This window comes from Lissotriton vulgaris, chromosome 6, assembly GCF_964263255.1.
Source record: "Lissotriton vulgaris chromosome 6, aLisVul1.2, whole genome shotgun sequence".
NCBI classification, from domain to species: domain Eukaryota; kingdom Metazoa; phylum Chordata; class Amphibia; order Caudata; family Salamandridae; genus Lissotriton; species Lissotriton vulgaris.
Genome location: NC_141694.1, coordinates 1,301,684,565 through 1,301,710,431, shown reverse-complemented (window position 1 = coordinate 1,301,710,431; position 25,867 = coordinate 1,301,684,565). Strand labels below are relative to the sequence as shown.

The window sequence follows — 25,867 nt, the reverse complement described above, 5'->3', positions numbered from 1 at the left end:
TTTCTATGGTTTGGTACGAGTGAAATGGTCAGCTAACTATAACCCCCCTGAAACCTATGTTTTTTTCTGTGAATTTCTAAGGTTTTTTAAATGCTAATTTCTAACTATAACGTCTCTGAAACCTATGTTTTTTTCAGTGAATTTCAAAGCTTTTTAAATGCTTATTTCTAACTATAACGTCTCTGAAACCTATGGGTTTTTTAGGGAATTTCAAAGGTTTTTTAAAAGCTAATTTTTAAATATGATAGTAGTTATACCTTTTATTGTACTGATTTTCTACAGTTTTTTAAACGTTTATTTATAAATATTTTATTCATTGAATAACATTATATATTTTTCTGAAAATTGCACAAAACATTTTTTTTAATTCAAACTGAAATATTGATTACTTTTCTTGTTTTCATTTTTTATTTTAATATATTTATATTAATTTCTTTGAAAAATGAAAATTCCCACATTTCCGGAGTCGCGCACTCAAAGTGTACACATCACATTGGGGACGCGGATTCTAGCCGCCATTTTAGAAAAGTTGTGAAGGATCCACGTACGGTGTGCGACGGCTGCCTGTTTTTCAGTTACATCATATACATTTCATATTAAGTGATGTGCGCGATTGGTATGCGACCAGTCAACGACTCCTGTTCCCGCACATTCACGACACATGAGCATTACCTTACGAGATGCTTGCACAGTGCCGGGACCCGCATAAAGTCATATATGTGCTGGGGCGCGCTGGGTGCGGGACTCCCGCAAAAAAAAATTATGTTCCAAAATGATATGTATGTTTCTTTAGTATACATATTAGGGCAAGATATTATCTAAGATATTCATTAAAATAATATATTTGTACTTATATTATTTTTTACTATATTTTCGCGAAGTCAGGTGCATGTATCGTAAGTGCAGAGAACCAGGTCAGCAGAGCTGCTGTAGAGCCAGTAAAACCAGATCAGCAGAGCTGTTGTAGAGCCAGAGAAGCAGGTCAGCTGAGCTGCTCTGGAACCAGAGACCCAGGTCAGCAGAGCTGCTATAGAGCCAGAGACCCAGGTCAGCAGAGCTGCTCTAGAGGCCGAGAACAAGGTCAGCAGAGCTGCTGTAGAGCCAGAGAAACCAAGTCAGTAGAGCTGCATTTAGAATAAGAGAACCAGGTCAGCATAACTGCTTTAGAGCCAGAGAACCGGGTCAGCAGAGTTGCTTTAGAGCCATAAAACTAGGTCAGCAGAGGTGCTATAGAGCCAGAGACCCAGGTCAGCAGAGCTGCTCTAGAGGCCGAGAACCAGGTCAGCAGAGCTGCTGTAGAGCCAGAGAAACTGAGTCAGTAGAGCTACTTTTAGAAGGAGAGAACCAGGTCAGCATAACTGCTTTAGAGCCAGAGAACCAGGTCAGCAGAGCTCTTTAGAGGGAGAGAACCAGGTCAGCAGAGCTGCTTAAGAACCGGAGCACCAGGTCAGCAGAGCTGCTCTAGAGCCAGAGAACCAGGTCAGTAGAGCTTCTTTAGAGCCATAGAACCACATCAGCAGAGCAGCTTTAGAGCCAAAGAACCAGGTCTGTAGAGCTGCACTAGAGGCAGAGATCCAGGTCAGCAGAGCTGCTTTAGAGGGAGAGAACCAGGTTAGCAGACCTGCTTTAGAGCCAGAGAACCAGGTCAGCAGAGCTACTCTAGAGGCAGAGAACCAGGTCAGCAGTGCTGCTTTGGAGGGAGAGAGCCAGGTCAGCAGAGCTGCTTTAGAGCCAGTAAACCAGATCAGTAGAGCTGCTCTAGAACCAGAGACCCAGGTCAGCAAACCTGCTCTAGAGCCAGAGACTCAGGTCAGCAGAGCTGCTCTGGAGGCCGAGAACCAGGTCAACAGATCTGCTGTAGAGCCAGAGAAACCAAGTCAATAGAGCTGCTTTTAGAGGGAGAGAACCAGGTCAGCAGAGCTGCTTTAAAGCCATAGAATCAGGTCAGCAGACGGGCTCTAGAGCCAGAGAACCAGGTCAGCAGAGCTGCTTTTGAGCCATAGAACCAGGTCAGCAGAGGGGCTCTAGAGGCAGAGAACCGGGTCAGCAGAATTGCTTTAGAGCCAGAGAACCAGGTCAGCAGAGCCCTTTAGTGGTAGAGAACAAGGTCAGCAGAGCTCCTTTAGAGCCAGAGAACCCAGTCAGCAGAGCTGCTCTTGAGCCTTAGAACCAGGTCAGTAGAGCTGCTTTAGAGCCATAGAACAACATCAGCAGAGCTGCTTTAGAGCCAGAGAGCCAGGTCAGCAGAGCTGCTCTAGAGGCAGAGAACCAGGTCAGTAGAGCTGCTTTAGAGGGAGAGAACCAGGTCAGCAGAGCTACATTGGAGCCAGAGAACCAGGTTAGCAGATCTGCTCTTGAGGCAGAGAACCAGGTCAGCAGATCTGCTTTAGAGGGAGAAACCCAGGTCAGCAGAGCTGCTTTAGAGCCAGAGAACCAGGTCAGTAGATCTGCTCTAGAGGCAGAGAACCAGGTCAGCAGAGCTGATTTAGAGGGAGAGAACCAGGTCAGCAGAGCTGCTTTAGAGCCAGATTACCAGGTCAGCGGAGCTGCTCTAGAGCCAGAGGACCAGGTCAGCAGAGCTGCTTTAGAGCCTTAGAACCAGGACAGCAGAGCTGCTCTAGAGCCAGAGAACCAGGTCAGCAGAGCTGCTGTAGAGCCAGAGAAACCAGGTCAGTGGAGCTGGTTTAGAGGGAGAGAACCAGATCAGTAGAGCTGCTTTAGAGCCCAGGGAACCGGTCAGTAGAGCTGCTCTGGAGCCTAAACACTAGGTCAACAGAGCTGCTCTAGAGCCAGAGAACCAGGTCAGCAGAGCTGATTCAGAGCCTTAGAACCAGGATAGCAGAGCTGCTCTAGAGCCAGAGAACCAGGTCAGCAGAGTTGCTGTGGAGCCAGCGAAACTAGGTCAGTGGAGCTGCTTTAGAGGGAGAAAACCAGATCAGCAGAGCTGCTTTAGAGACCAGGGAACGGGTCAGTAGAGCTGCTTTAGAGCCAGAGAACCAGGTCAGCAGAACTGTTGTAGAGCCAGAGAACCAGGTCAGCAGAGCTGCTCTAGAAGCAGAGAACCAGGTCAGCAGAAAAGCTTTAGAGGGAGAGAACTAGTTCAGCAGAGCTACTTTAGAGCCAGAGAACCAGGTCAGCAGAGCTGCTCTAGAAGCAGAGAACCAGGTCAGCAGAAAAGCTTTAGAGGGAGAGAACTAGTTCAGCAGAGCTGCTTTAGAGACCAGGGAACAGGTCAGTAGAGCTGCTTTAGAGCCAGAGAACCAGGTCAGCAGAACTGTTGTAGAGCCAGAGAAACCAGGTCAGCAGCTGCTCTAGAGCCAGATAACCAGGTCAGCAGAGCTGCTTTAGAGCCATAGAACCAGGTCAGAAGACCTGCTTTAGAGTCAGAGAACCAAGTCAGTAGAGCTTCTCTAGAGCCTAAGAACCAGGTCAGCAGAGCTGCTTTAGAGCCAGAGAACCTGGCCCGCAGAGCTGCTTTAGAGGGAGAGAACCAGGTCAGCAGAGCTGCTTTAGATCTAAGGGACCAGGTCTGCGGAGCTGCTCTATAGCCAGAGAACCAGGTCAGCAGAACAGCTTTAGAGCCATAGAACCAGGTCAGCAGGGCTGCTTTGGAGCCAGAGAACCAGGTCAGCAGAACTGTTGTAGAGCCAGAGAACCAGGTAAGTAGAGCTGCTCTAGAGCCTAAGAATTAGGTCAGCGAAGCTGCTCTAGAGCCAGAGAACCAGGTCAGCAGAGCTGCTTTAGAGCCAGAGAAACCAGGTTAGCAGAGCTGCTTTAGAGGGAGAGAACCAGGTCAGCAGAGCTGCTTCAGAGCCAAAGAAAGAGGCCAGCAGAGCTGCTTTAGAGCCAGCGAACCAGGTCAGGAGAGCTGCTTTAGAGCCTGAGAACCAGGTCAGCAGAGCTGCTCTAGAGCCAGAGAGCCAAGTCAGCAGAGCTGCTTTAGCGCCATAGAACCAGGTCAGCAGAGCTGCTTTAGAACCAGAGAACCAGGTCAGCAGAGCTGCTCTAGAACATAAGTACCAGGTCAGCAGAGCTGCTCCAGAGCCAGAGAACCAGGTAAGCAGAGCTGCTGTAGAGCCAGAGAAACCAAGTCAGTAGAGTTGCTTTAGAGGGAGAGAACCAGATCAGCAGAGCTGCTCTGAGAGGGAGAGAATCAGGTCAGCAGAGCTGCTCTAGAGCCAGAGAACCATGTCAGCAGAACTTCTTTAGAGCCATAGAACCGGGTCATCAGAGCTGCTTTAGAGCCAGAGAACCAGGTCAGCAGAGCTGTTGTAGAGCCAGAGAACCAGATCAGCAGAGCTGCTCTATAGCCTAAGAACTAGGTCAGCAGATCCGCTCTAGAGCCAGAAAACCAGGTCAGCAGACCTGCTGTAGAGCCAGAGAAACCAGGTCAGCAGAGCTGCTTTAGAGGGAGAGAACCAGGTCAGCAGAGCTGATTTAGAGCCAGAGAACCAGGTCAGCAGAGCTTCTCTAGCTGACACCGACTGACTGACACTGGCTGACTGACACTGACTGATTGGCACTGACTGACACTGATTGACTGACACTGACTGACACTGATTGACTGACACTGACTGACTGACACTGATTAACTGACACTGACTGACTGACACTGACTGATACTGATTGACTGACACTGACTGATTGACACTGACTGACACTGATTGACTGACACTGATTGACACGATTGACTGACACCAACTGACTGACTGACACTGACTAGAAAAAATAGGGGTTCTGCCCACCTTACCCTCCGGTACCTGAGCAGGAGACATCCAAGGATGAAAAAGTAGCAACAAGGGGTACCGACTGGCTGACACTGACTGACACTGACTGACTACTCTCTACTACTCTACTACACACTCTCTACTTCTCTCTACTATTCACTCTCTACTACTCACTCTCTACTACTTTCTACTACTCTCTCTCTACTACTCACTCTCTACTACTCTCTACTACTACTCTCGACTACGCACTCTCTGCTACTCTCTACTAATCTCTACCACTCACTCTCTACTACTCTACTACTCACTCTCTACTACTCTCCCTCTCCTACTCACTCTCTACTACTCACTATACTACTCTCTACTACTCTTTCTCTACTACTCACTCTCTACTACTCACTCCCTACTATTCACTCTCTGCTACTCAGTCTCTACGACTCACTCTCTACTACTCGCTCTCTACTACTCTCTACTACTCACTCTACTACTCACTTTCTACTACTCTCTACTTCTCACACTACTACTCTCTACTACTCACTCTCTACTACTCTACTACTCTCTATGACTCACTCTCTACTACTCATTCTATACTACTCTACTACTCTCGCTCTACTACTCACTCTCTACTACTCTCTACTACTCACTCTCTACTTCTCGCTACTTCTCACTCTCTACTACTCACTCTCTACTACTCACTCTATACTTATCTACCCTTCTCTACCCAAATAACTGAATAACATATCCACTACTCAAATTTCTTCATATTTTATTATACTAATATTCAACACTAATCCTTTGAGTTCGGGAGTCGCGTGCTACTTGCCAGAAAAGCACTTCAATATCCATCCTGGGTAATAAGTGCTATATGAATGCAAACCTTTCTTCCCTTTTTATCCCTCCACTATCCTTCTCACTCCAAAAAACTGATTGATATACACCACTGAAATTACTTTCATATTTCACCATATTAATTCACCCCTAATCCTATATGGGCTTCCTGAAAAGCATGTTTCAACACCCCATCAGGGGTAACAAGCGCTATATAAATACACACATCTTTTTCCTCCTCTATCCTTCTGCTATCATTCCAAATCCAAATAACTGACTAACCTATCTACCACTTAAAATGTACTTGCATGTTTCACTATACTAATTCAACACTAATCCTCTATGGGTCCGGGAGTAGCGTGCCACACGCTGAAAAAGCGCTTTGATGCCTCGCCAGGGGTAGTAAGTACTATATAAATGCAATTACAATACAATACTACTCTCTCACTTTTGCTCTTGCTCTACTACTCACTCTACTTCTATCTTCTACTCACTCGCTACAACTCTACTACTCACTCTCTATTACTCACTCTACTACTCACTCTATTACGCACTCTCTACTACTCACTCTCTACTTCTCTGTACAACTCCCTCTCTCCTAATATCTCTCTCTACTACTCTCTCTCTGCTACTCACTCTCTACTACTCACCCTCTACTACTTTCTACTACTCACTCTCTACTACTCACTCTCTACTACTCTCTACTACTACTCTCTACTACTCACTCTCGACTACGCACTCTCTGCTACTCTCTACTACATACTCTACTACTCTCCGCTAATCTCTACCACTCACTCTCTACTACTCTACTACTCACTCTCTACTACTCTCCCTCTCCTACTCACTCTCTACTACTCACTCTACTACTCTCTACTATTCACTTTCTACTACTCTTTCTCTACTACTCACTCTCTACTATTCACTCTCTACTACTCACTCTCTACTACTCACTCTCTACTACTCTCTCTATACTACTCACTCCCTACTATTCACTCTCTGCTACTCAGTCTCTACGACTCACTCTCTACTACTCGCTCTCTACTACTCTCTACTACTCACTCTACTACTCACTTTCTACTACTCTCTACTTCTCACACTACTACTCTCTACTACTCACTCTCTACTACTCCACTACTCTCTATGACTCACTCTCTACTACTCATTCTATACTACTCTACTACTCTCTCTCTACTACTCACTCTCTACTACTCTCTACTACTCATTTTCTTCTTCTCGCTACTTCTCACTCTCTACTACTCACTCTCTACTGCTCACTCTACACTTATCTACCCTTCTCTACCCAAATAACTGAATAACATATCCACTACTCAAATTTCTTCATATTTTATTATACTAATATTCAACACTAATCCTTTGAGTTCGGGAGTGGCGTGCTACTTGCCAGAAAAGCGCTTCAATATCCATCCTGGGTAATAAGTGCTATATGAATGCAAACCTTTTTTCCCTTTTTATCCCTCCACTATACTTCTCACTCCAAATAACTGATTGATATACACCACTGAAATTACTTTCATATTTCACCATATTAATTCACCCCTAATCCTATATGGGCTTCCTGAAAAGCATGTTTCAACACCCCATCAGGGGTAACAAGCGCTATATAAATACACACCTCTTTTTCATCCTCTATCCTTCTGCTATCATTCCAAATCCAAATAACTGACTAACCTATCTACCACCTAAAATGTACTTGCATGTTTCACTATACTAATTCAACACTAATCCTCTATGGGTCCGGGAGTAGCGTGCCACCCGCCGAAAAAGCGCTTTGATGCCTCGTCAGGGGTAGTAAGTACTATATAAATGCAATTACAATACAATACTACTCTCTCACTTTTGCTCTTGCTCTACTACTCACTCTACTTCTATCTTCTACTCACTCGCTACAACTCTACTACTCACTCTCTACTACTCACTCTACTACTCACTCTATTACGCACACTCTACTACTCACTCTCTACTTCTCTGTGCAACTCCCTCTCTCCTAATCTCTCTCTCTACTACTCTCTACTACTCTCTCTCTGCTACTCACTCTCTACTACTCACCCTCTACTACTTTCTACTACTCACTCTCTACTACTCACTGCTCCTCACTCTCTACTACTCACTCTACTACTCACTATCTACTACTCTCTAGCACTCACTCTCTACTACTTGTTCTCTACTACTCTCTACTACTCCACTACTCTCTACTACTCACTCTCTACTACGCATTCTATACTACTCTGCTACTCTCTCTACTACTCACTCTACTACTCACTACTACGCACTCTCTACTACTCAGTCTCTATTACTCACTCTCTACTACTCTCTCTACTACTTTTGCTCTACTACTCACTCTCTACTACGCTCTTCTACTCGCTCTCTACTACTCATTCTCTACTACTTACTCAACTACTCACTTTATTACTCACTCTCTACTACTCACTCTCTACTACTCTCTACAACTCACTCTCCTACTCTCTCTCTACTACTCACTGTACAACTCACTCTACCACTGACTCTCTACTACTCTCTACTACTCTCTCTCTGCTACTCACTCTCTAGTCCTCACACTCTACTAATCACTCTCTACTACTCATTCTACTACTAACTCTCTACTACTCTCCACTACTCACTCTCCACTACTCACTCTACTACTCACTCTCTGCTACTCTCTCTACTACTCTCTACCTCTCTAACTCTACACCTCTTCCTCTATACCTCTACCTCTGCACCTCTCTCTACACGCACACATACGCACATATATATATATATGCATTTATATACATATATATGCATGTGTATATATATATTCACTGAAAAAACCATAGGTTTCACACCAGTTATAGTTAGGAATTAGCATTTAAAAAACCTAAGAAATTCACTGAAAAAACCATAGGTTTCACACCAGTTATAGTTAACTGGAAATTTTACTGTCATAAAACCAATGAAATTCCACGTTATAGTTAGTTGGACTCACTATAACTTGCGCGTGCAATGCACTGCTGATGACGTCACATATTACATCACTCATGACATGGTCAGTGACATCACTCATGACATCACTGATGACACCGTCCAGTGAATGTGTGTCTTTCTAAAAAATAAATATGTTTTATATATGTATATGTAAAGGTCGATGGAAAAATAAATGTTTAAATAAGTGTCTAAAAAGATATTTTTTTAAAAAAAATTGATTGGTTAACTGGCTTATTAAGTGTATCTTAGTGAATACATATATTAGCAAGTAATGTTTAAATATTTAAATGTTTGTAAAAGTGTTTCACTTTGTGTATAACTGGCTGCATGGGTTGGTGAGTAGCTACATGTGTGTGTATATGGGTTATTAGATGTTTTTTTTAGTATGAGTGTCTGCATGGTTTGGTGCCTTCAGGATGTGGCTTCCTGGATGAATACTAATAAGCTGAAACTGAATCCGGGAAAAACGGAAGTGATCTTCTTTGGTAAAGGCAGTCACCCTCCAGCTGAGCTCTGGTGGCCGACTGAGATGGGTACTCCACCTTCCCCCTCCCAGGGGGCAAAAAATCTGGGGGTCAAGTGGGATGAAAATCTCTCCTTTGTGCCCCAGATCCATCAAGTCACAGGCTGCTGCCTGAGCAAAATGAGGAATCTCCGTCCAGTCCTGAAACTTTTGCCTGAGTCTTGCCGGAAAACCGTGATCCATGCTACCATCACTTCAAGACTGGATTATGCTAATGGCCTGTATAGCCGTCTCCCGAAATACTTGGTTCAAAGGCTGCAAACGATGCAAAACGCGGCAGCCAGGTTGCTTAAGCATATTCCTTTTAAAGAGCACATCTCCCCCCATCTTCGGGCTTTACACTGGCTCCTGATTGCCAGTAGAATAGAATTTAAAACTCTCACTCTGGCCTATAGGTCCCTCTACGGTACCTTTCCCAATTATCTGAGAGCCCGTCTGCCTAGATATACACAGTCCTGCTCCCTTCGTTCAAATGATCAGGTGCTACTGAGTGTGCCGCGAGTCAAAAGGGCTAGATTGGGCGGCCGGACCTTTTCAGCCAACGTGACCCGTCTCTGGAATTCCCTACCTCCTGAGCTGCGAAAGGCCCAATCAGAAACAAGTTTTAGGAGACAGCTTAAGTCGTGGCTGTTCTCGGTGCCTCTCTAGGCTGCAGACTCCCAGCTAGCTTTCTTGTTATGCCCTCACAGCGCCGGGACGCCTCCTAGTTGAGGCAGCTGTTCGCGCTTTAGAAATACTAGTATTATTATTATTATTATTGGTGGGGGTATTACTTAGCACATAGATGCATCAATGACTGACTCACTGTTTGTATGTGTTTTGAAGACAGCATATGTGCAGGACTGTATGGGTGGATGAGTGTGTATATGTGTGTGTTAGTGAGTGAATGTCTGTCTCACTAGTGTCTTTATCAGTAACAAGATATGTTTTAATCTAGTATATGTGAGTATTGATGTATATAAGTGAGTATATGAGAGAGTGAGAGATTGTAAGAGTTCCTGTTTAAATAAGTATGTGTTTCTATAAGTGATTGTTTAAGAGAGTAAGTATGTGTAAGTTTCCTTAGAAGTAAGGTGGTAGTGTATGTATAGCTGTATATGCAAAAAAATGGATGTTCAATATTTTATTTGCATGTGTGAATATGGGTGTGAGCAACTTATGGAAGACTGTCGGTGTGTTAACGGATGTATAGGTGTCTCACTACATATGATGAGTGAGTATATGTATGACTGACTATATAGAACTGTTGGTGAATGAGTGGATGTGTATGTAAATGGTGGAATTACTGAATTGGTTGTTGTAACTGGTATAGGTATCTCCACTTTTTTTTGATTGTTTAAGTGAGTAAGTATGTGTAAGTTTCCTTAGAAGTAAGGTGGTAGTTTGTGTATAGTTGTATATGCAAATAAATGGATGTTCAATAGTTTATTTGCATGTGTGAGTAACTTTTGGATGACTGTCGGTGTGTAACAGGATGTATAGGTGTATCACTACATATGATGAGTGAGTATATGTATGAGTGACTATATAGAACTGTTGGTGAATGAGTGGATGTGTATATAGATGGTGTAATTTCTAAATTGGTTGTTGTAACTGGTATGGGTATCTCCATTTTTTTGAAAATGTTAGTTTCTATTTTTGAATATGTGTTTTAAGGGTTACATTACACTGAAAGGAGGTCTGTAACTCTGTCACAAGGATGGTGTCATCAGTGATGTCATGAGTGATGTCACTGACCATGTCATGAGTGATGTAATATGTGACGTCATCAGCAGTGCATTGCAAGCTCAAGTTATAGTGAGTCCAACTAACTATAACGTGGAATTTCATTGGTTTTATGACAGTAAAATTTTCAGTGAACTATAACTGGTGTGAAACCTATGGTTTTTTCAGTGAATTTCTTAGGTTTTTTAAATGCTAATTCCTAACTATAACTGGTGTGAAACCTATGGTTTTTTCAGTGAATTTCAAAGGTTTTTTTAATGCTAATTCCTAACTAAAAGTCTCACTTTATAAGTAAGACTGTTACCGCTCTAGTTGTTCTTTAGAACACTCTGGTACATACTATCATTGGGCTATAGTTGCGCTATATCTGGCTGATATTTGGGCTACATTTGTATTTTTTTGTCTCTGGTGGCCATCTTTGGGCTACATTGGGCTACATTGGGCTACATTTGGGCTACATTTGGGCTCTAACATATATAAAGCCCAAATATAGGCCAATATATATTTTTTAAAAGTTAATTTTCTTAAAAACAACTGGAGCATATATCTTGAGACATAGCTATCAGTCCTTACAATTTTTCATTTAAAAAAAAAAAAAAAAAAAAATTTGTCTTGGAGCGCTTACGGTGCGCGCCCCGGTGAGCACCCCGGAAAGCGTACTATTTTGAAGCGTCCCGTTAGCGCCAATGTCATGATCGAAAATAACATCGTGACGCGTCGCGTAAGCGTGACGTATCGCGTAGCCGCGCGATGCGTCTTATGACGCGCTGCGTAAATGCACCCAGAAGTGCTCCGCGGCACGGCCCGGAGAGCGTAACCTAAGCGCGCCGGAGCGTGTAACGTAAGGGCATCGGGTCATGTGACTTGAAAATAACAATTTTCATTGGTTCTCTTCATTTTTTTTCTACAAATAATGAAAGCCCCCTCCTTTTTTCCTCATTCTTACTTTCTTCATTGAGAGAGCAAGAGCTATTTTGGAGGAAAGAATGGCATCACTTGTTGCTGCAGCTGGTGCACCCCCCCACCCAGAAAAGAAGGTCCACCACCACAGTTTCTTGGAGGACAAGAAGAAGAGGAGGAAAAAGAGGAGGAGGATCAACATCAAAGGGTCTACCTCCCAGAAGAACCAAGACAAAGGCAAGTCAAAGTGCACTTCATTTGGCAATTTTTTTCTTTTCCAGATGACCAAAAAAAGGTGAACGCCCCCAAAGTCACCTGTCTCATCTATGACAAAGTTCTCTCCAGGGGCAATCCCTCCAAGAAATATTCTTTTGGTAACTATACCATGATCCGCCACATGGAGAGGTGGCATCCCAATAATTTGGCCCAGGTTGAAGTCCGGGAACTTCGGCACAAGCCACCCCCTGTGGCCAGCACTTCCTCTTCAGTACCCTCACTTTCTGGACCAGAAGAACGGTAAATGGTGCCAAATATTCAACCAAAATTTGGCAAGGTCAAATTTCTTTGCATTTTGTGTGGCAAAACTTTATGCTATGGTGAACTTAGCGTCACCTTAATAAATACTACTATAGAAAACCACAAATGCAGCAAGGAAAGAAAACAGTAATTCTTTTCTTTTTTTTGCTCCTTTTGAGCCATTTCCAATTCCCTGTTTTTTGTTTGTTCCCTCAAAAAACCCCCAAAAAATATAAAATTGTTTAAAAACACAAAATAATTAAAAAAATGTTCAGAAAAATAATTAAAAAATTATAAAACAAAAAGAATAAAAAAAGTTATTTTCAGAACTACCTCCCATTTATAAAATATTGCCAAAATTTTTTAAACTCTGGCATTCTTTTTTCTCTGTTGTGCGCTTCCCGGTGCGCTCCCCGGTGCGCGTACCGGGCGCTCCCCACTCAAAAATCGAAAATAATATATATATTTTTTGCCCCACGGGGCCCTTTTAAAGCCCCCACATAAAACCTAGGGAGTCAGGGGGGGTCTACCCTGCCCCCTTATGGTCAATTCCCCCTTTGTTTTGGCCACCTCTTGTGTCTCGATCCTACCGAGATACAAGATGGCGGCCGCTCCGGACTGTTTCGAATGTTTACAGACACCCAAGAACCAATCAGCTTTCTGCGCGCAAGTCGCGTGTCGCGCCCGGAGCGCGTACCGGGGCGCGCTTAGAGATATATATTTTTTTTTAACCTAAATTACTCAAAATCCACTGTAGCACATATCTTGAGACATAGCAAAGGCACATCGGGCTACCAGTCCCTACAATTTTGCCAAATTTGGTGTAAATCCATTCAGCCGTTCGGGCTAAAAGTGAGGTCGACCGCCCTATGGAAATTAACATGGGGAAAACGCGTTTTGGGACCCCCTTTTATCTCGGCCCCCGCTTGACGCATCCCCCCCAAACTTTCAGGGAAGGACCGGAGCTCAACAAGGCCATTTTGAGGAAATTTTCAGGCAGATTCGTCAACTGGCGCCAAAGTTATTCCAAATAGAATTTTGAGATTTAACATTGAAAAAAATCCTAACTATAACTACCTACTGGCGACCGCCAGTAGGTAATATATACATATATAAACACATATAAAATGCATATCTATATAAATACAAATATAAATGTTATGTTATGTTATGTTATGTTATGTTATAGTGGATTTATAGCGTGCACCGATACTCAGGAGTGTCCTGGCGCGGGTGTTGGCTGGGGTCAGAAGCGAAAAGTACATTAGATGGCCGGACTGAAGAGATGTGTTTTCAGGTGCTTTTTAAGGAGTTGAAACTCTTGGATAAGTTGCAGGTCTGGGGGGAAGAGTTTGAGGCAACAGCGGCTTTAACAGAAAGTGACCGGCCTCCCAAGCGAGCTCTGCGGAAGCCCGGGATAATCATCCGGTGGAATGAGGCAGATCGCAAAGGGCGGTTCGGCACATAAAAGGCAAACCTTTTCCCAAGGTAGGAGGGACCAGAGCAGTGAAGGGCCCGGTGAGCCAGGGTAATTGCTTTAAACTGCACTCGCTGGGCGACCGGTAACCAGTGCAGTTCACGTAGGTGCTGTTGGGCGCTGGATCTCCTCGGAGCGCTAAAGAGGAGTCTGGCAGCGGCATTCTGACTAATTTTAAGTTTCCGCAGAAGATAGCCGCGCAGGCCTATGAATAAAGCATTGGCATAGTCCAGCCTTGATAGGATCAAGGCTCGGGCGATTGTCTCTTTAGCCACCTGCGGAAGCAAAGGAAAAATTTTCCTGAGAGACTTGAGGGTGCCAAATGCATGCATACATATACATATATGCATACATATGCATGTTATATACATGAAAGTCTGAAAAACACTAATACAAGCAAAGCTAAAAAGCCACCTAATTACAAACAGAATTGCTTTAACTTAAACGAGGGCGAGAACTATTGCATTTTGAATGTTTGTTTACTTTGGTTCCATCAAGAAGGCATTCAGATGTGTCACACATTTGCATTAAATTCTGAATGTTAACACTCTAGTTGCACATTGGATCACTGTAGTAAAGCTACTGCTCACCAGGAAGTCTGCTCCTAGTATTCAAAGTGCATGTTTCAGTCTGCATGCCAGAATTTTGTTAATGAAATAGAAGAGGATTTGAGAAGTCAAAATGTGCACTACTTTTCTTTCTGCAGCACTAATCATAATTTCTATGGCGAAATGAACCCCCTCATTGTGTTCCTTTGCAAATTAAATGTTTTAAGTGTTACCACTTTGTTCCAATCAAGATGGCTTCAGGAGTGTCATAAGTAAGATTGTTAGCACTCTAGTTGTTCTTTAGAACACTCTGGCACATTCTGTTATTGGGCTATAATTGGGCTACATCTGGGTGATATTTGTGCTACATTTGAGCTCTTTTGCCTCTGGTGACCATCTTGCGAGACTTATTTGTTATGAAGTTTCCTAATTTCCTCATTTACTACAGTCTCCTCAGTAGGAAATGCTTTTAGTTTTTTACTTTCATTCCATCAAGAAGGCATTCAGATGTGTCACACATTTGCCATAAATTCAGAATGTTATCACTCTAGTTGCTTATTAGATTACTGTATTAAAGCTACTGCTCACCAGGGTAGTCTGCTGCTGGAATTGAAAGTGGATGTTTCAGTCTGAATGTCAGAATTGTTTAATGAAATAGAAGAGGATTTTAGAAGTCACTCAAAATGTGCCCTCATTTTTCTTTCTGCAGCACTATTCATACTTTCTATGGCAAAATGAACCCCCTCGTTTGGTTCCTATCTAAATTAAATGTTTTAAGAGTTACCACTTTAATCCAATCAATTTGGCTTCAGGTGTGCCATACATTTGTCATGAGTAGGACTGTTAGCGCTCTAGTTGTTCTTTAGAATACTCTGGGAAGCTGCAGTGTTTGATGTTCACGTTTTACTGAGAATGTCAGACTTCATACTCACATGACTGAGAAAGATAATGTGAATTTACAGACAATATGCTCTTAGTTTAGCTTATAGATCATCTTCCAAACCTCTGTGGGAAAAGCATGAGAAAATAGTTTTCTCTCAAACATGATTCATGATATCCCAGGAGAATGCATTTTCCCTCCTACCACTACTATAAATGAATCACCAGGTAATGATGAAACTAACACTGAAAATAATGAAAAAAATGACAAAAGCTATGAAAAAGGCAATGATGAAGAAAAATTGGAAAAAGAAAAAAATATCAGTAAAAATATTGAGAATACTGTGATTAACCTAACAGACCTTGACCTTAACAAAGCGGAAATTCAACTTTTGTCTTTGGGCCTCTCCTTTTGCCCCAAAAACAGCTCCAAATATGTGCAGTCGAGGATTGATGTTTTTAAGTTTATTCGAAAACTGAAACTCTTGAAATTTCACACATTAAACAAAAGAAGTGATCATGCAACCAAGATTCTCAAGAATCTCAGCCCAGTAGGACGTTCGCGATATCTGATACCATGGCTCTAAAAACTGCACACTCTCTTTTAGCTTCGGAGTAGGAGGCTGTTGAAAATACTCAAGTAGGACTGAAATCCATGGGTATCACGAGTGGTAGTGCAGCGAATAGCCCTTTTTGTCCTCGATTGTCGTTTGTCCCAGTCATGCCCAGGGACGCCATTGACATTTTCTGTGATCGAATGATTGAGGAATTGAAAAAATTGAATATTGTTGTGGCAAAGAGTCAAAAACGTAGGAGCTACAGGGACAAACAGTATTCTAATCTCATGCGGAAAATCAAAAATCATGGAAACATTATAGTGAATAAAGCTGATAAAGGTGGAAACGTTGTTCTATGGCCATGAGATAAATATATTGCAGAGACTGAGAGGCAACTTAATGATCCACTTTGCTACAAGAAGGCCTCTTTCAATGAACTTAATAAAGTGAAACAGTTAATCCACACTAACTTGTCTCAGTGGAAAAGAGAAGGCCTAATCAGCAAAAAGGAGTTTGAATTTTTAAAAATAGATCATCCCATCACCCCCATCCTTTATTTGCTGCCCAAGATCCACAAAGGTACTTTTCCTATACCTGGGCAACCGATTATCTCAGCCCAGAATTGACTATTGGAGGCAATATCTAAGTATGTGGATTTCTTTCTTCACAGTTTTATGGAGGCCCTCCCGACCTACATAAGAGACACTAGTGATTTTTTGAATAAACTGAATAGGGTCATGTGGAAACCTGAATATCGGTTTCTGGTAATGAACATTTCGTCCCTCTACACATCTATCAATCACAGTGATGGCCTTAGAGCAATCAAATATTTCTTGAGTGAAAGGGACATCAGATTCTATGAACATAGCAAAATGCTGGTCGAAATGATTAATTTATGTCTAAACAATAATTACTTTTTATTCAACAACGAGGTATATCAGCAGCTGCGGGGTGTGGCCTGGGGGCATACTTCTCCCCTAGTTACGCATGTTTACACGTGGGCTGGTGGGAGAGGCATGTTCTGGGTCAGCCCCGTGGCTGTCTGACTGGAACAGACACAGAAATTGTCAACATGTGGCGTTTCATAGATGATATCTTCATTATCTGGCAGGGCTGAGAGGCTTCGGCTGAAGATTTTGTCAAAGAAATTAATAGCAATGCTTTGAACCTAGAATTCACAGCCACTATAAGTAATTCTAAAGCTGATTTTCTTGATGTTGAAGTGTACATTTTGAACAACAAAATTATGACTAAAATGCACAGAAAGGTCACGGCAGGTAATTCCCTTTTACATGCCCAGAGCAACCATCCTCGCCACCTTATTAAAAGTATTCCTTACGGAGAATTTTTAAGAATTCTGAGAATTTTCAATAATGAGGTAAATTTGAATATCTGTCTAGAGGATTCATTTCAAAGATTTTTAGTTAGGGGTTATGATAAAAATGAGCTTACTAAATCTCTGAAACAAGTGATGATCAAAACCCTGATAGCCCCTAAAGATTATGCGGTCCCTACCAGTATGTCAGCAGAAATAAAAGAAGGTGGGGTAGAGAAATCTAAAATCAGACTCATCACCACTTTTAATTGCCAAGAACGTAAAATTAGACAGATTGTCAAATCTAACTGGCCAATTCTCATGACAGATATTACACTAGCACCCCTGTTGGAAGATTATCCAGCAATAACTTTTCGAAGAGCTCCTTCAATGAGGGATGCGCTGGTTAAATCAAGCCCTGAAGTGACTATTAAATCTAATTGGCTATCCAATAGAACTGTTTTTTTCAAATGCAGCTCTTGCAGAGCATGCAAATTCGGAGTGAATACCACAGAGTATCAAGAGGCTTTTTCTGAGACTATTAGCAAGATCAACAATCATTACACTTGCAAAACTGACCATGCAGTTTACGTCTTACAATGTACTTGTAATTTACAGTACGCTGGAAGTACGAAATTGCAACTGTTTAATCGAATTTTACAGCACTTACGAGCAATAGTCAACTCCGATGCTAGCTATCCAGTAGCGCGTCATTTCAAATTAGTTCATAAGAACAACTTGAACGATTTGAAATATTTTGTTATCGGCGCGGTCCCCATCTCAAAGAGGGGAGGGGATAGAGAAAAAAGACTGAGACAATTGGATAGCCACTACATAGTACTGCTTAATAGCAAAATCCCTAATGGCCTCAACATGGGTGAGGACCTCCATAATTTTCTGTAAATATTTGATTATATATCTTGGAAACTTCCCTTTTTCTATAATCTTTTTAAGTCTTGGGATAACTATGAAGGTCCAGAATGATGAATTTCCTCTTATATGCACCTAATATGTAATAGCTTTTAGACTTTGGCTTTTAACATTTGTTGCTTTTAGCGTATCTTTTAATTTGGTTTTACCGATTTTATGGTTTTACCAAATTTTGGTGCGCTGAGGATATTTTCGTAAGGGGTTGTTAATGATCAAATATTGAATGTAAATAATATGTTTCCTTTATTAAGTTAACAACCACACGTGGCCAATGGAATTTTTTCACTATCTCTGTGTTAACTTTTTTAAAACAACATTTTAAATTGATATGCCTGCTAGGGTCTGTTATTAGATATCTCTGTTTGCACCTCATCCGATTAACTTGCTTGCTGCCATTTGTACATTAATGAATTAGCCGTATTGAAATTTCTTTGCACTTTTTTGCCATTGCCACTTTGCACATTAAGACACTATGCTGCTTTTACCGATTAGGTTCTTGGTAATTTTGCTCACTTAACATTTTTATGAGCATGCACAAACCTTCTATTTTTAGCACTCTTTATAAATTGTGTGTTTTTTTTTATAAATATTGTATATAACATCTGCCTATCGCCTCCTTTTAACCCTCTTTGATCACATATTATACCACATGTTTTCTTAGGGCACTTGCCCTCAATTGTTGTAACTGTTATATATGTTTAAATGTCTCCGAAGTAGTAGTAAGATTCATTGCCAAAATTATAAGTTGATTTATCAAATTATGAGAGTATTTTTTGGCCAAACATTTATGTATGAAAACAGACTGTGGTTAAACAAATAAGTATGTCTTCAATTTCTATGAGGGTCAGAAGGTGGAGTCACAACAGATGTGCAGAGTATTTGAATCACCCACGTCTCTGGGTATGTCATGTGATCAAGTCCGGGTTCCCCGGACGAAACGTGTCATGCTGCTGCCCATTCTGGAATAAAGCACGTTTTTTTCATCCATCCATCGTTGTGGTCTGTACCTGCTTGTGCTGGTGTTCGTGCGGACCCTTCTACTGCAGGATTGTGGAGTTCGATATATGCATACATATGCATGTTATGACTTCATTCTCACATGACGGAGAAAGATAATGTGAATTTACAGACAATATGCTCTCAGTTTAGCTTATAGATCATCTTCCAAACCTCTGTGGGAAAAGCATGAGAAAATAGTTTTCTCTCAAACATGATTCATGATATCCCGGGAGAAGGCTTTTTCACATGGTAAAATCACCTTAGACCTTATTTACCTACTGGTGACCGCCAGTAGGTAATTACCTACCAGTGTCGATGGCATGCCACTCCTACACTACACCGTGTTGTACTGTCTGATGTAACATTTTCTATACACTTATTTACACACATTTGATTGTCTATGTGTTATAAAACTAAATAAATCTGAAAGACAGTGGTTATGGAGACTTGAGAGGCACTGTTAAAGAGTGCTAGTGAGGGAATCTGTGGCAGAGGTTGTCATTGGGGGGGCACCAATAGATATTGTCTCACAGGGCGCCACCAGCGCTAAAGACGGCCCTGACTCCAGTCACCATTTGCACAGGGTTCTCCCTTGCACAAAGCACTTTTTCCACCCAGACAACATGAATCCTGATTGTCTTTGGTAGAGCTAACTGCCATACTTCTCATACATGTTAAGCCACCTCTTGCTTACTTACGAAAAATAGCACTCATTTTTACAGCCGGGACACTGACTTCTGAGCATTTAGATCCTTCCCACACCACAAACTAAGAGGTTTTTATTGCTTTAATGAATTTTATTTATCACTGTATTTCATATTGTAACAATTTTAATTAATCTAGCAAGAAAGTTTTAGCTACTTAATTACACTAGTAATGGAGCAAGGTTTCGCACGTAAAGTGACTTGCTTGTAATCAATCTTCACGAAAATAATATTAATGTACTAACTAACATGTTTTGTCATGTTAATATTTCTTTACACGTCATATTAGGCATCTAGGGGAAGCTTGACCATGTGTTTTTACTAACTATAATCTGCTTGCATTAAAATGGCTGCTGCTAAGCGGGATTTTCTACTGCGGATGCATCTGTCACGCTCACGTGACATGCTTGGTGGACAAACCTTTGCTTCTGCGCTCTAGAACTAAGATGGCTGATCTATGTCCTAACATGCAAGAATGTTGCATCGCTGCTTTGCTAAGCTGTTTGTTTTTGCTTAACATCTAATGCAATAGTTTAAATAAAATAATAGGAATAGAGTAGAAAGAAGTGGTATACAGTGCATTCATTTTATTCTGTCTCTAAAACTGTTTCTTTTCTATTTTTTACATGTTTCATATTTTGGGCCTAAATGTACCGCTGAACTCCATCTTTGGAGAAACTGCGCCTGTGCGACAGAAAACCTGAGCCACTGAAGCTGTGGCATTGAACCCATGCCAATCTGACATGGATGGCAAGAGCTCCTCACCCTGCCAGAGTAAGCTGAATTGAATAAAATGTTTTAATGTCTTATTGTTATATTTCACTACCGGGCGGAATAAAAGTACATGGGAAGATAAAGTTATGGGAGGGAACATTTTGAATACATGATTGACCAGTTACCTCATAGTAATATGGTGTGATGACTACTCCTCGTCCTTTGTCCAATACAATTGTGGGATTCATACACTTGCAACATTTGGGGGTGGTACACTGACCTGGAAAATAGTATCACTAGGGTAGGCTTAGCTAGTTAAATTGTCCGACTTGTCCGAATAGCTGACATGTCACTGACCCAACGCACTCAATAGGTGATCGAGAGCAGAGTTGCTGGTGGAGCACTCTGTCAGAAGTTTTGATAACCCAATCGGGGTTCTTGGAAGGAGATCGATGACCCAATCGGGGTTCGCCTGTTGGCTGCAGAGAGGGGTGTGACGCTGGCGTTGCACTTTAGTTATTGGCTCCGGTCTTAGCCTGAGGTGGTTCTGTTCTGTCCTGATCCAATTTGGTCCGTATCCTATCCTGATTCTGGTCTGCATCTGTTCTTTCCTGCTGGCAACTGCACTTTGAGATTCGTATTTCTTTGACTCAGCATGTGGCCAGGGTTGGTCACCGCACCATTATAGGTAACTATAAAGTGTGAGTTTGTCATTGTACTGTTTTCCCTTTAAGTGCTTAATTATCATTTTCTACAAAATGTATTGCATATGTTTGTTTTTAATCTTTATAAAGTTTAATAGAACAATTAATCATTGACTTCATGGTTTCAGAACATTTTAAAGATTTACTTAGATAAAAGAACTTAAACCTTTTTGTGAGTTTATGGTTATTTATAAAATGCTAAATGTTATTTTTCTACCTATTTTCTTGCTAACTCCCTTGATCCTTTAGGACTATAGGTATTGGTGGCTTGGATTGGTAAGACAAATGGTATGGATCCCGAATAGTAAAATCTAAATTGATTGAGTGTAGGTTTGCCTGCTTAATGTACACATAGATATATGGGCCCAGGTGAGTATGTTGAGCAGGTGAGCCCGCACTCTATATCTAGAAAACTGATCTGGGTTGGTATGGCAAAATTCTCACATGTCACTTGGCTTATCCGTAAGTGACCAGAAGAATAAACTATGTCCCTGCTCGAGTTGGAAGCAGGACTACACATATTTGGGGACTGTGCTTCCTTTTTTATCCTGCAGCTGGATATTACCATATTAAGTTGCAATCTTAAATATTGGATGAGGGATTGTTAAAATAAGGAATTTAAAATACATGAATTCAATAAGAAATTAATTGTAATGTTGATTTTATGGTGTGATTGTTTTTAATAACTGAAGTCATTTGCTTAGTTTTAAATGTTGGAATGTGTATTTTGCTATTACTGTCAGTACGAGCTAGCTGCCATATTTTACTGTATGTTTTATGGATTTGTAATCCAAAATAAAAAATATGATAAAATATAATACTGCTCCATGCCCAAACGTTTGCCCTCTTCCTGGAGCACAGTGCTTAACTGACCTCCAAAGGTGACCTTCTAGTCTTACACACAAAACATGCTGTCATCCAAATGCTGTGGCATTTAGTGCCATTCAAATCAGCCACTCCGATTTTGTGTTACAGTTTGGAAAGAGCAACATAATTTAACCATGCAGGGGGACTATAGAGATTATGAAAACACATCTGCCCACGTATAAGATATCCTAAAAACCAGGCAGAGAATGAATATCAAATGTTCTCGAGAAGAGGTGCAGAGTCATCAAAATGTCAAGCAGGAATTTCCGGTAAAAGGCCAGCATTTCTTTCGATTCATCAGAGACGTGCATCTTTAGTAATGTTAAAAAAAAGGTTGAGTTTACAAGCGGGAGTCAAGCCTAAACTTTTTTATGCACTGCCATCCAAGGCAAAATCCTTTTTAGGAATAATAAGAAGTCAACCCCTGCTGGATGCTTGTTGCAAAGGGTTTATACTGAGTTTTTATCTCATATGGATGTGAAAGGTCCAATCGCAAATTTCTTAGCCATTGAGATATTTGTGAATATTTGCAGGTAAGGCGATATTTTATAGCAATTAAATCACCTATTTCCCCTTAAAACCAAACAATTGTTTGGCAAGCCGTTTGCTCCAGCGCCCATTCGAAAGAAATCAAATGCTTAGTTATAGTCAGTGCCACTGGAGTTATGCAAATTAGCTGCTGCTGGATTTTCGGCATAATTATGAATTTGTCACAATTGCCACTTAATCCATCCTGAAAATGCTTTCATTGTTCAAACGGATTAAAATGTAGCAGCATATAATGCGTCTGAGAAGCAGGCACTTTGTAAAGGATATCTTGTCAAACGGACTGCTTCATTCAGGTGCGAAACTGCTACTAGTGAGGTGGACTCTTTGCCCAGACACTATGTTGACATGACATAATAGAGAATACTGTCAAAGAAAGTGCAGCATTATTTGTCTTGCTCCTCAATTTTGACAACCTGCCACATAATTTGGTACCACTATTGCCACATATTCCATTGACCTTCTTTATAGTTTTAAATATCTCGTATTAGGTCCATGTTTATGTCAGAATGCTGTACATATCATGAAGTCATTTACGTGAGTTGCTGTAAACAACTGCGCTTAAGATGTAGTATATTGGCAAGAACACAATATAATGTGTAGATTGCAAGGAACTTTTCTATTTCCTGTGATGTAATTCTTTAAAAGCGAAAACACTATGGGGCTTATTTGCAAGCCCCTTGCGTCGCAGGTGCGGCACGTTTAATATTTGAAAACGTGAAATAATGGTGGCGCACGTGGCTTTCAAATTAATAAACGTCTATATTTTGAAAAAATATAGTCTGTAATACAAACCACTTGTCGATGGCTTTTAAAAGTAAAAATTTAGGGCAAATAAAGTCAGCCTATAGCAAAAACGCGTTTTTTAAATGGTACACTATGTGGATAACTCTTGAAATATTCATACTCTAAGAACGCACTGACATCGTTTGAAATTTGAACGACTTTTCTGTGCAAGGCAGCGTGCAAATGGTATTGGAGCGCAAACCAGTGTGAAAGAACAGGGTGGCCCGTAAATGTAGTCTGTCGTCCATGCCAGTAGTTTATTCGATGTCCCCCAACGCCAATGTTTCATATACAGAGCTGCACCGGGATTCAGCCAGGACACACAGGTGTTCACTTTTCCCTAGGACTCGACTCACCCGTGGAGCACTATGGCCCGCGGCTACGCGCAAAACTTATCTATGAGAGTTAAAGTAAGCGGGGGTCGCTCGCAGAGGGTATCTGTTGTTTTCCTTTACCTGTGAGACCGATGCCCATTTCGGGTTCTTCTTCCGCGCCACCCATGGCAATAGGTGCTCACTGACAGCCCTGCGTGTTTAGAAAGCCTTCCTTTGCGTGTGACGATAAACTCATTTACGCCGCCTTCCAGCTGCGCAACATTCTTGAGGGTCGCACTGGGATTATGGGAAAATGTACCGGAACGGCTGGTTTGACACGTCTTTGAGTGGGTTGGAGTTCAACTCTGGCCTGTGACGTATGCCACAGTGTTAGAAACCCTCCAGGCAGTGACAGTGGGAGTTTCCAGAGGATCATTTGTTTCTTGCGTAAAGTAAGAATGTATTTAAACAAGAATTTGCAATGCAATCGGACTCGCATTTGTGAGTTGGAGCTATTGGTGTTATAAGGTTATTGTATTTTTACTCATGTTTATTGTTTGTAGTAGAGTCGATGTATGTTGTTTGCAGTGGAATTATGTGGTTTAATTTGGATTTGTTAGTTGTCAAATTGTGCGATGCGGAATTTTGTGGTGTGTAGTATACTTGTATATTTGAACTATGCAGAATGATGAATAGATAAGGGTGAGAGTTGTATAGAATAGATAGAAAGTAAGATTGAGAGAGATACGTAGTTTGCGTATGAAGTGGGGAATTAACTCTAGATAGAGTATAAAGAGTGTGTGAGATAGAGAGTATGAAGGGGTGAGAAGGTTATAGATGCAAAAAGAGGCTGCTTTTGTGTACGTAGAAGACACCGAAAGAAGAGGAGTAGAGTAGCGATGAATTCCTGCCACAGGATAGGCCGGCAAATGATGGGTGGTCCGGCAACTGGAAGTCTTGGCTGGAAACCTTAGCATAAAATAATTGCGCTGTCCATTGTCAGGGGTGTGGTTGTAAGGTTTCGGTAGGGAATGGTGGGAGTGCTAAAAAAAATATTTGCAATGCAATAGTTCTCGCATATAAATGCGAGAACTATGGCATTGGAAAGAAGCACGCCTATGTCCCGCCTGCTTGAAAAGAAAAAGCGCACATGTTATGTTATATGTTATATGTTATATATTTCTTATAACGCGCACTGCTAGTCGAGACTGTCCTGGCGCGAGAGAAGTTCAGTGTCAGAAACGAAAGAGATGCCAAGAAAAGACATGTGGATTACGTGACTTGCTTGAATAAAAAGGTTTTTAGGTGTTTTTTAAAGTATGTAAGGTTTGTCGTATGTCTCAGATGGTCAGGGAGACTATTCCATAGCTGGGCGGCTCTAACCGTCATGGATTTTCCCCCCAGACGGGCTCTCTTAAATCTGGGAGTGACCAGATGTCTGAGGGAAGCAGATCTCAATTGACGCGGGGGCTGATAAAAGGCAAACCTGGCACTGAGGTATGGTGGGCATGGACCGTGTAAGGCCTTGAAAGCTAGTGTTAGGATTTTGAAGCGCACTCTGAGGGCAACTGGAAGCCAGTGGAGTTCCGCAAGTTGGCTTTCTTACACTATGGCATTTGGGGATGTTGTATAGGAGCCTCACTGTCGCGTTCTGGACTACTTGCAGTTTGCGAAGCAGAAAATCAGGAGCGCCCACATATAATGCGTTGGCGTAATCCAGACGCGAAAGAATGAGTGCTCTAGCCACTGTTTCCTTCGCTTCCTGGGGAAGAAGTGGAAAGAACTTCCGGAGGGTAATAAGGGTACCATAACAGGTTCCCGCCAATCTCGAGATCTGATCTCGAAAGCACAGATCGGCGCCAAACCAGATCCCTAAGTTTTTAGCAACTCCGCAATTTCCAGGCGGGCACGGCAATCCAGTGGGCCAGATGGATTCCCTGAATCCCGCTGGGAATTGGCCATACAAGAGAATCTCCGACTTGTCCTCATTGCATTTGAGGGCAGCCTTGGCCAGCCAGGCAAATACTGAGGACAGGCACAATTGGACTCTCCTTGTATCGAGGTTGTTCTTGTCCCACGTGAAGAGAAGCTGGGTGTCATCGGCGTAGGCCATTATTTTAGCACCCAGACTCTCTGCAAGATGTACAAGGGGGGTCAGGTATACATTGAAGAGCAGGGGGCTTAGAGTCGACCCTTGGGGGACTCCAGTGTCCACCTTGCTAATCGATGACTGGTAGGGAGGGAGCCAGATTTGTTGTGAACGGTCTGTGAGAAAGGACTTGACCCATTTGAGAGCCGCGCCAGTGATGCCAATGTCCTCTAGCCTAGA

At 42.0% G+C, this 25,867-nt stretch overlaps 1 protein-coding gene across 2 annotated transcripts in view; it reads right to left on the bottom strand.

Moving 5' to 3' along the window:
• Positions 1 to 23,820, bottom strand: part of LOC147708819 (MFS-type transporter SLC18B1-like) — an 886,944-nt gene extending 863,124 nt beyond the window's left edge. For both annotated transcript variants that reach the window (XM_086925398.1, XM_086925399.1), the window contains exon 1: positions 23,680 to 23,820. In XM_086925398.1, coding sequence (XP_086781524.1) covers positions 23,680 to 23,725 — 46 coding nt within the window. In that variant the 5' untranslated portion in view covers positions 23,726 to 23,820. The remainder of the gene's footprint in view (positions 1 to 23,679) is intronic.
• Between the last annotated feature and the right edge of the window lie 2,047 nt (positions 23,821 to 25,867).